Here is a 10746-nt window from a genome sequence, read left to right as displayed (position 1 = left end):
GGTTAAAAAAATTGAAAAAAAAGGGGGGAAAGTAATAATTATGTTGTTGACTTTTGTTGTATAGTGAGTAAAGTTAAAGTTAAAGTTAAAATTTTAAAAATCGTTTGCGAAGCCAAACGGGCCATTCACCTATAGCATTGAAGTTTAATAAACAAGGACTAACCCAAACTGATCTAAACAACATTTTCGGTATCCTGAAATATATAGAATATGTACAATTTATAAGATCCTAGCTGACATGTTATTACATTTCGCTGTTCATAGGAGCTGCTAGAATGCCAGTATAATAGCCTACCTCAAATTCTCTGCGGACATAAGTACATCAGTTCTACTTGGTAGAGTGTAGGGACCGAGAATTGGTGTCGCGAGTTTTACATTTCTTCCTATTTCTCCATGCGACTTGGATTCCAGTTGCTGCAAAGCTTCTCCAGGAGGGCGATAAGTACCTGTTGAGATGGAAAGCCATATCACAATTTCTCGACAGAATAGAATCGGTTATCTGCGAAGTAGTTTTAGATGGAAGCAAACCTTATGGCTCCTTGAACCTGAGGATTCTGAAAGAACCTTGCGAAATGCCTCATGACTTCTTCAAGGTCAGTTGCTCGGAGGGCAAAAGCTTCCACATTTGTCAAGCACTTCACCGTCCTATTACTGTGCAGCCTCTGCCCAGGTACTCTTATTCTCTTCCCATCTGCAACGAAACCGAGCAGAAGCCGAATGCTAGTATTTTCTATTCCACCATTCCATATAGGAAAAGGACTCACAATGAAGTAAGCAAACTTACTTACCTTCGTTTGGAGAAGAATTCCCAAGGCACCATTCCACAAGCTCCTCTCCGCAAACATCCCCTCCACCAAGACCCATGATCCCGTCTTCTCCCTCACTCAGCAATTTCCCGCGCACAATGAATGTCAATCTTTTGACCAGGCCACCACGGCTCAAGATCTTGCTTCCTTGGATGTACATCTTATGCCTCAACTTCTCATAGATCGCGTCTAAGATCAGAACATCCAGGGGGTTAAATATGCGCAACTGCAGCACGGTCAAAATTTGTTCATTTAGAGTCAGCAGTTCCAGTGTTCTCATCCATAGAATTCTGAACTTCAATACCATGTGCACGATAACTAGTTCGAAGCTTGTTCAGGAATTGTCGCAGTAAAAATATAACAGGTCGGTTCCTGCCGAGGACTAGAACCAAGGAGATGGGACTTGAAACTACAAACTAGAGAATCTCGTCGTGGGCAAAGCAGGCCAACCTTCTTCATAAATCCGAATTGATGGCGTCGTATATCTCTCTGAAGATCCTTTGGTAAATTCTCTAACACCATTTCCCCATCAATTCCTCGAGTGGCAGCCCAGTTGTACCTCTCAGTTTGACGAACTCCCCTGCACAAAATGCGGACACAATCGGATTCCTCGCTGGTCATACTATATGTTGACAATTGAAAAGAGATTAAAGAGAAGAAAGTCCACCTTTGCAGCTCTTTCGGCAAGTGCACGTGCCTCATCCACAGCTCGACATCACGGCGTCTCAATGACTTCTCTAACCTCCTGCAGAGAAAAAACAGAACGTGGAAGATCTAGAATGATGTTCTTTGATATCTTGTAAGTCCTCCATGTTCAACAGAAAACAAAAGACCCGAAACTGAAATTGGAAATTATTTAGTTGAATCTTGCTTGAAAAGTTCGGACGTAGCAAGTCTCGGCATATAGATATTCTCATGCGAAGCCAAAATCACACCTTCTTTCAATAGCCTGCAGAAAGTTCTGCATATTCCCGATAAGACTAGTAAACAGCGAGAGGCCAAATCCGATAATGGCCATGGTGAACAGGACCTCCCTGATGGAATAGCTTGGAACCTGATTTCCAGCGAGAGTGCTGAGTTGCTTTTGCAAAGAATCATCAAACGCCGACCCAAAGAGAAAAGGCAGTATGAGAGTCTAGTATCAAGAATCAATGGAGTGACAATGCCGTATCAATAAAGTTGCTGCTATAAAGCGATCAAGATGATGAGTACCTGGAATCCCCAAAATAATGAGTAGACATATCTCTTGACGATGCTATCTTTCGTGTTAAGGTTGACAGCCTGAAGATAAATTCCATAATCGAAACCATCTCCGGAAAGGCAGTTAGCAGCGTTTATATTGTTTTTCCAAAGATTCCATCTCGTCATATTGGAGCTGAAATTATGAAACTCATCTCCGCGTCCACAATCCATGAAATTACACATATCGACAGGGTGGCATGCATCTTGAAGACATTGATTGACCCGCTGAATGCATCAGAAGAACAGAGAAAGAGGGCACCATTAGGCTAACAAAGGAGAATAACTGCAGACATCATGTTTAGAGGAAGCGAGTCAAGCCATGTTGGGTATCCCTCCAATTTGGAGGAAGTTGGGCTCAAATTGTATTGGGCTTTTATCGGGCCTTAATAAGCCCAAGAACCCATTTTATTAGGGTTTTTGTTTCAGCAAATCAGCTGAGGTATAAATAGCAGCAGAACAGCTGCAGATTGGAGTAGAGCGGCAGAAGTGCAGCAGCATAGCAGCACAAAACCAGGGAAGAGCAGACATCAGAATTCGAAGAGCAGGGGCAGCGCGCAGCTGGAGATCAAACCTCGATCGGGACATCAAACGAACTCCGATTGGGACGAAATTTTGACAGCAGCTTCACAACACGTGGGGCTAACTTCTGAACGGTCAGAATTTCTATTCGAGCTCTGTAGGTGCTGTTTCAGCTGATTTTGTGAACCACCCGGTGTGGGTGACGAATTTAGTATTTGGGTGATCCAAGAGAGTGTTTCTCTTGAGTTTGGTGATCCAAGGGTTTACCCTTGATGAAAGACATTGTATAACCTTCATAGTGGATCGTTGATTCGGAGTTGGTCCCGTGGTTTTTCCCCACATTGGGGTTTCCACGTAAAATTCTTGGTGTTGTTTTACTTTACTGCTTGTTGGTTGATTTGATTAGTTCCTATCTCGATTACACTAGAAGGGGAGGAAGATTAATCGCTGCGTTATTGTTTGGTTGAGTACATCCCTAACCCCAACAAGTGGTATCAGAGATTCGGGTTAGAGAAGTTTGAGTTTTTTTCGGTGTTTTCGAGATGGAGGAGTCTACAGGATCCATGTTCAAGTTGAATGCAACCAACTACTCTATATGGAAGTCTCGGATGGAGGATCTTCTATTTTGTAGGGATTTGTACGATCCTATTGAAGGGGATTCCGCGAAACCCAAAGATAAGGATGACAAGGCTTGGGAACGCACAAATCGGAAGACTATTGGTTTGATTCGGCAGTGGATAGACAATAGTATTTATCATCATGTTGCTCAGGAGACAAATGCAAAAGCTTTGTGGGATAAATTGACAAATCTCTATGCGAGGAAGACACCACAAAATAAGGCATTCCTCGTGAAGAAGCTGGTTCATCTTCGTTTCCAGGATGGAGGTGATATGGCTGCGCACATGAGTAATTTCCAGGATATTATTAACCAGTTGACGAACCTGGAGATAATATTACCCGATGAGTTGCAGGCTTGTCTACTTTTAGGGACTCTACCGGATAATTGGGACACACTCGTGGTTGCATTAAGCAATTCTGCGCCAAACGGGAAGCTATCGTTGGCCACGGTGACAGACAGTTTATTTAATGAGGAGACTAGAAGGAAAGGCTCGGGGATTTCCATTCAGTCTGAAGCTTTGGTTACTGAACAACGGGGAAGAAGTCAAAGCAGAAATTTCTCTTCCAAGCATAGTAACTCACGTGGCAAATCGAGGGGTAGATCAAAGTCGAAGACGAGGAAAGTGGTCACTTGCTATCACTGTGGAAAAGAGGGACACTACAAAAGGGAGTGTAGAGCTCTGAAGAAAAATCAGAATGGCAACGGTGAGAGCAAGAAGGAAGAAGGCACTACAGCAGTGGCATGTGATGGAGAGACCTACATCATTTGTGATGAAGCTTATGTGAATTTCACATGTCAAGACTCTACCTGGGTTGCAGATACAGGTGCCTCGTTTCATGTCACTCCTCATCGGGATTTCTTCTCATCTTACACTACCGGGGACTATGGTTATGTGAGAATGGGAAATGGACAGTCATGCAAGATTGTCGGTACTGGTGATGTCTGTCTAGAGACCGAGCTTGGCTGCAAGTTGCTTCTGAAGAAGGTGAGGCATGTTCCAGAAATTCGCCTTAACCTAATCTCGACGGGTCAGCTTGATGATGAAGGCTACAGTAACGAATTTAGCAATGGGAGATGGAAGCTCTCCAAGGGTTCGTTGATTGTGGCACGGGGTCAGAAGACCGACACTCTCTACAGGCTGCGTGCCAGACACAATTCCGGTCAAATTAATGTTGCTGAGGATTATCCTATCGAGCTATGGCATAGGAGACTTGGGCATATTAGTGAGAAAGGTATTCAAATTCTTGCTAGAAAGCAGTCTTTGCCCATTAAAGGTATGCACTTGAGCACCTGTGATCACTGTTTAGCTGGTAAGCAGAGGAGAGTTTCTTTTGTTAGAAGTCGTCCCTCTAGATGCCATCATATACTTGATCTTGTGCATACAGATGTTTGTTTTATGTCGGATAGATCTCTTGGTGGTGCTCTCTATTTTGTGACATTTATAGATGATCACACCAGGAAAGTTTGGGCTTACCCTATGAGAACTAAAGATCAGGTGACTGAGATTTTCAAGAACTTCCATGTAGCAGTGGAAAGAGAAACAGGCATGAAGCTGAAATGTGTCAGAGCTGATAATGGTGGTGAGTATAGAGGTCCTTTCGAGAACTATTGCAGGACTCACGGTATCAAACTTGAGAAGACGGTACCGAAGACACCACAACAGAACGGGCTTGCAGAGAGGATGAACCGCACAATTGTTGAGAGAGTTCGTTGTATGCTTTCTCAAGCGAAACTGTCTAAGCCTTTCTGGGGCGAGGCAATGAGGTCAGCGGTTGATCTTATTAATCTTACACCGTCAGTTGCACTTGATGGAGATGTACCCCAGCAGGTGTGGACCGGCAAGAAAGTATCATACAAGCATCTCAGAGTATTCGGGTGCAGGGCATCTGTTCACATTCCTCGAGATGAAAGATCAAAACTTGATGCCAAGGCAAAACAGTGCATCTTCTTGGGTTATGCACATGAAGAGTTCGAGTACAGGCTTTGGGACCCTGATAGCAAGAAGATCATCAGGAGCAGGGATGTTGTCTTCTTTGAGGACCAGACAATCGAGGATTTGCAAAGGTTAGAGAAGGCCAGTGTAGGCAATCCTCACGAGATCTCTATTCCTGTACCGGTTGATGTAGAGCATCCAATGGAAGAGGTACCTGGTGAGTATGAAGAAACCACGACTGGGGGTGAGATTCCTCAGGTAGATGATGATGTGACTACGGATGATACAGGCTCGCAGTTACAGTTAGAGCCTGCAGATCTACCTAGACAATCTGATAGAATAAGACGATCATCTACAAGATATCCGCCTCATGAATATGTGCTACTGACTGACGGGGGAGAACCTGAGTGCTATGATGAAGCTGTGGCACATGAGCACAAGGAGCACTGGTTGAAGGCGATGAATGAGGAGATGAACTCCTTGTCTGAAAATCACACGTATGACCTAGTGAAGCTACCGCAAGGTAAGAGAGCATTGAAGAACAAATGGGTCTACAGGTTGAAGACAGAGAACTCGCGACCTCGATACAAAGCTCGACTGGTAGTGAAAGGTTTCAACCAGAAGAAAGGAGTTGACTTCGAGGAGATCTTCTCGCCCGTTGTCAAGATGTCATCGATCCGAGTTGTTCTCGCACTGGCAGCTAGTCTAAATTTGGAGATCGAGCAGCTCGATGTAAAAACAGCTTTCCTACATGGTGACTTGGAGGAAGAAATATATATGGAGCAGCCTGAAGGATTCCGAGTTAAAGGTAAGGAGCATTTGGTGTGTAGGCTGAGAAAGAGCTTGTATGGGCTTAAGCAAGCACCTCGGCAGTGGTATAAAAAGTTTGACTCTTTCATGTTGAGCCATGGCTACACACGGACAACTTCAGATCATTGTGTGTTCGTGAAACAATTCTCGAATGGTGATTTTATCATTTTACTGTTATATGTGGATGATATGCTACTTGTTGGTCATGATATGAGCAAGATTACAGAGTTGAAGAAGGAGCTCAACAAGTCCTTTGCCATGAAGGATTTGGGACCGGCAAAGCAGATCCTTGGGATGCATATTTCTCGTGACAGATCAAGTGGAAAACTTTGGCTTTCTCAAGAGAAGTACATCGAGAAGATTTTGGATCGGTTCAACATGGGTAATGCTAAACCAGTTTCATCACCACTTGCTTCTCATTTCAAACTTAGCTCGAAGCAATGTCCTACAAGTGAGAAGGAGAAAGAAGAGATGAAGAAAGTTCCTTACTCATCAGCTGTAGGAAGTTTAATGTATGCCATGGTCTGTACAAGGCCAGATATTGCTCATTCTGTTGGTGTGGTAAGTCGTTTTCTCTCCAATCCGGGGAAAGAGCATTGGAATGCGGTTAAATGGATCCTGAGGTATCTCAGAGGAACATCCAAGGTGTGTTTACACTTTGGCACTGGTAAGCCGGAGTTAGTGGGCTACACGGATGCAGATATGGCAGGAGATATTGATTCCCGGAAATCCACTTCGGGATACTTGATGACTTTTGCAGGGGGAGCTATCTCATGGCAATCAAGGCTTCAAAAGTGCATCGCTTTGTCTACAACGGAAGCCGAATACATTGCGGTGACCGAAGGTTGCAAGGAGATGTTGTGGTTGCAAAAGTTTTTGCAGGAGTTGAGCTTGAAGCAAGAAAGGTATGTTCTACACTGTGATAGTCAAAGCGCAATTCATCTTTGCAAGAATCCCACTTTCCATTCGAGGTCGAAGCATATCGATATCAAGTTTCATTGGATTAGAGATGTGTTGGAGTCCAAGCTGGTGAAGCTAGACAAAGTGCACACCGATGAGAATGGAGCTGATATGATGACAAAACCTCTCGCTAGGGAGAAACTTCATGTTTGCCGAAGTATAGCCGGTATGCTTGAAGCCTCCAAATAGTCGGGAGGGGGAGTTTGTTGGGTATCCCTCCAATTTGGAGGAAGTTGGGCTCAAATTGTATTGGGCTTTTATCGGGCCTTAATAAGCCCAAGAACCCATTTTATTAGGGTTTTTGTTTCAGCAAATCAGCTGAGGTATAAATAGCAGCAGAACAGCTGCAGATTGGAGTAGAGCGGCAGAAGTGCAGCAGCATAGCAGCACAAAACCAGGGAAGAGCAGACAGCAGAATTCTAAGAGCAGGGGCAGCGCGCAGCTGGAGATCAAACCTCGATCGGGACATCAAACGAACTCCGATTGGGACGAAATTTTGACAGCAGCTTCACAACACGTGGGGCTAACTTCTGAACGGTCAGAATTTCTATTCGAGCTCTGTAGGTGCTGTTTCAGCTGATTTTGTGAACCACCCGGTGTGGGTGACGAATTTAGTATTTGGGTGATCCAAGAGAGTGTTTCTCTTGAGTTTGGTGATCCAAGGGTTTACCCTTGATGAAAGACATTGTATAACCTTCATAGTGGATCGTTGATTCGGAGTTGGTCCCGTGGTTTTTCCCCACATTGGGGTTTTCCACGTAAAATTCTTGGTGTTGTTTTACTTTACTGCTTGTTGGTTGATTTGATTAGTTCCTATCTCGATTACACTAGAAGGGGAGGAAGATTAATCGCTGCGTTATTGTTTGGTTGAGTACATCCCTAACCCCCAACAAGCCACCATTCGCCAACAATATGCAGAAAATGAAAAGAAATAATTGCATATGGATAGAGACGGAAAATGAAGCCGGCAATGAAAACGGGACAACACCTGAAAATTAATTATAGATAATATATTACCTACCTGCAACCCAAAAAGGTACCAGCATGATCCAATAACATGGCTGCAAAACACGAATGCAAGGATATTCATGTTGAAGTTGGCCCATCCTGACTCGAAAGTGAAGCCAATCGAAGACATACCAGAGAGCATAGTAAAAAATCTATACAATCGAGGAATGGATTGAACAAGAACAGCTGCAATTAAAAGGTTTTCGGTATAGTTTGCAGCAGATGATCCCTTGAATTGAGGTAGAATCAACAATATCATAATCTGCCAGCAATCAAATAAAATTAATTCTCTTAGATGGTCTTCGACATCATTCATATGTTGTGCTGTAATAAATGATACTGAACAGATAGTGCACAAAACGGCAACAATGTAAAGCAGCACTTACTTGAGGGAACGGTATTGCAATGAAGAGATCTATGAAGAAATACCCTTGCAGGTAATGGAGGGCGATTTCCTTTGGATTGTTGACCAAATCTCCGGCACCAACCACTCTCAACTCGGGAGCTATATAGGCCAACCTAAACTGCAAAAGAGTTGGAAAAACAACACTATTAGTCTATTACAGAGTCTACGACTTGAGACGAATGCCAGGAGAGCAAATATCTTGCACAAATACTATTTGCAAATCAGCATTAAACGACCGTCAGCACCAACGGGAAAGATAATGGAAATTGAGATGTTGATGAAGTTGCGGCTTACCTGAAGGAGTATGTGAAGGATGTACATGAAATCTGTCACGCATCTGAAAACACCTATCATCGTGGTCATGGTTCCGTTCAAAACTATGCACTTATTATCCTGCAGCCAAGGATCCAAAAAACACATAAGAAAAGTAATCAAGACTCTTCAACACTAATTCGATTCAAAGTGAAGCTATAGAGCGGTTAGAAAGAAGCTTTAAATGAAGAACAAGCTCTCCAAGTTCACATTTCCTTCACTCTCTCGATAAGCAGGAAGGAGGCAAAATAAAAGGCTGAGCTTTACCGATTGAACTCCCAGCAAGAAGAAGAACAGAGGGTCGATGAAGAATGCGACCAAGCAAGGTACGACAAAGAACTTGTTCCACAGCTGAACAACTTTAGCATCAGATGCCCATCCGTCCGCATCCTCGAACAGGGCGTTATGGAGCTGCAATAAAGAAACAACAAAAGCAAAGCAATATATGAAGCAACTGATGCCAGTGTAGAAAGAAACTTCATGGCGAAAGAACCTAGTGATCTGAAGATAGAAAGGTACCGAATCAAATTCCCCCGAACTTTTTGATGTTTTACGTTTTGCTTCGTCATAATGGTAATAGGTCGGGCAAGTTCTGCAGTAAGGGTCATTGCACATGTCCAGCTGCCCAGACATCAGGAAATACTCATTTCTATCAGCATTACTTCCTTCAGGCCAATCGTTCGGATCCTTCATACTGAAAGAAGGAAATTTCTGTGTTGTAAGTTCCACCTCCCTGCGCCCTTCCCCACCTCGGTTCTTGTGGGAGAGAGACTCAGGTCTCGGAGCACCATATATTGGCCCGCTCACTGTTGAGAATCTCGTCTTTCTTTCGCTACGTGAAGGTCCCGTGTAATCGACAAGATAAGTTTGATTTTGATCGGAGTCTTTGGAGCTCCAAGGAAGGGATATTGATGCACTTTGGGTTCTGGGTGGTAGTACCCGAATCTGAGGATCTTCATAATCGGCAGAACTTTGCTCTTGTGCTGCTGATGTATCAATATCAAGGGATATTGATACATCTCTTTCGCTGTCAGCCATCTTTCCCAGAGTAAACCTGCACTAGATAATTTATAGGGACAAGTAGACATGAAGACGGGAAATTAATGTCTAAGAGGTGACGTAAAACTTATCGTATTAATGCCTATATCAACTGAGAAAATCCATTTACAATACGTATATTCAGTTTACGAGGATCTAAAAGTTGACAATGAGACGCATATAAAATGGCATATCTTTGCAAGAGAGGCCACCCCCAGAATAGCTTGATAGCTTTGATTTCAAGAGGATTGCTTATTTCTTATTGACAAGAGAACTCTAATCGTGTATAACGATCGATGAAGTAGTTAAATAATCCTGATCATGAACGGCAACTCATAGCCACAGACAGGACCACAGGATACCTTACAATTACATGGTTTCGACAAGAAAAGGGGCGGCCCGTATAATTCAGTAATAATTTGCACCGGCACGAGTATCATGAACACATTCCATATATCAAAGCGTCCTCCCACAAAAAACTAACAACGAGATGATGGTACTATTCTCATTTTCTTCAGTTTCTAAGGCCAAAGACATGACCAAGCCTCGAGTCACAAAGAGCAGTGCTCAAGATTTCAACTAACAATCAAGTTACAAATTACAAGGCCTGCTCAGCTCCAACAGCTGAGCTCACGGCTTTCGAAGAGCAAGTGACCGGAGAATCCGGCCGGACTGACCCCGAATTCTCCTGACTTAGTTAGTTAGTTAGTTAGTTAGTGCCGCTGGAGCTAGCTAAGCTGGAAGTACTTGAGCATTACATCACCTCACTGCAACGAGGTGACGGTTGGGCTTCAGATCCGACCACTGGATGCCCCAGATGCAATGTCCGAACCGGCGAATACAGAAAGCTGACTGAAGGAGAGTGATGGAAGAGACTGTGCCTCGAGAGAGGGAGCGAGGGATATTATAAAGAGGCAGAGGAGGGGAGTTGGACACGGGCGCATGTAAGCCCACAGACGCGACACTGTTAGTGTATTTGATTTTAGAGTTAAATAGAATTAAGTTTTGATTTTAATTATGTTATAATGATTGTGTTATTGAATTATAAGAAAAAAAATGTGAAAAAGTAATGAATAGTTGAGAGAATTTAGTA

The 10746-nt window shown here is 43.4% G+C and overlaps 1 protein-coding gene across 1 annotated transcript; it reads right to left on the bottom strand.

Moving 5' to 3' along the window:
* Positions 1-273: 273 nt before the first annotated feature.
* On the bottom strand, positions 274-10517 carry LOC116213654 (probable cyclic nucleotide-gated ion channel 20, chloroplastic). Its single transcript, XM_031548675.1, has 14 exons — positions 10417-10517; positions 9135-9669; positions 8883-9026; positions 8598-8696; positions 8284-8421; positions 7788-8159; positions 2228-2314; positions 2019-2087; positions 1742-1941; positions 1474-1551; positions 1257-1386; positions 789-1032; positions 529-691; positions 274-446 (listed from the first exon to the last, which is right to left on the bottom strand). The coding sequence occupies exons 2-14, from the start codon at positions 9651-9653 to the stop codon at positions 329-331; spliced, it is 2361 nt and encodes a 786-aa protein (XP_031404535.1). The 5' UTR covers positions 9654-9669; positions 10417-10517; the 3' UTR covers positions 274-328.
* Positions 10518-10746: the final 229 nt, after the last annotated feature.

The sequence above is a fragment of the Punica granatum genome, chromosome 7 (assembly GCF_007655135.1).
Source record: "Punica granatum isolate Tunisia-2019 chromosome 7, ASM765513v2, whole genome shotgun sequence".
In the NCBI taxonomy this organism is placed as follows: Eukaryota; Viridiplantae; Streptophyta; class Magnoliopsida; order Myrtales; family Lythraceae; genus Punica; species Punica granatum.
The sequence above is the reverse complement of the archived record's forward strand: the minus strand, read 5'-3'. Positions and strand labels throughout refer to the sequence as shown.

Excerpts from the sequence above, each read along its gene's own strand:
- LOC116213654 (XM_031548675.1), bottom strand. The coding sequence starts at position 9,653 with ATGGCTGACAGCGAAAGAGATGTATCAATATCCCTTGATATTGATACA. Across the intron at positions 8,160-8,283 it reads TTGCAATACCGTTCCCTCAA|ATTATGATATTGTTGATTCT; the intron begins GTAAGTGCTGCT and ends GATTGCTGGCAG. Across the intron at positions 1,552-1,741 it reads CTGCAGGCTATTGAAAGAAG|GAGGTTAGAGAAGTCATTGA; the intron begins GTGTGATTTTGG and ends TTTTCTCTGCAG.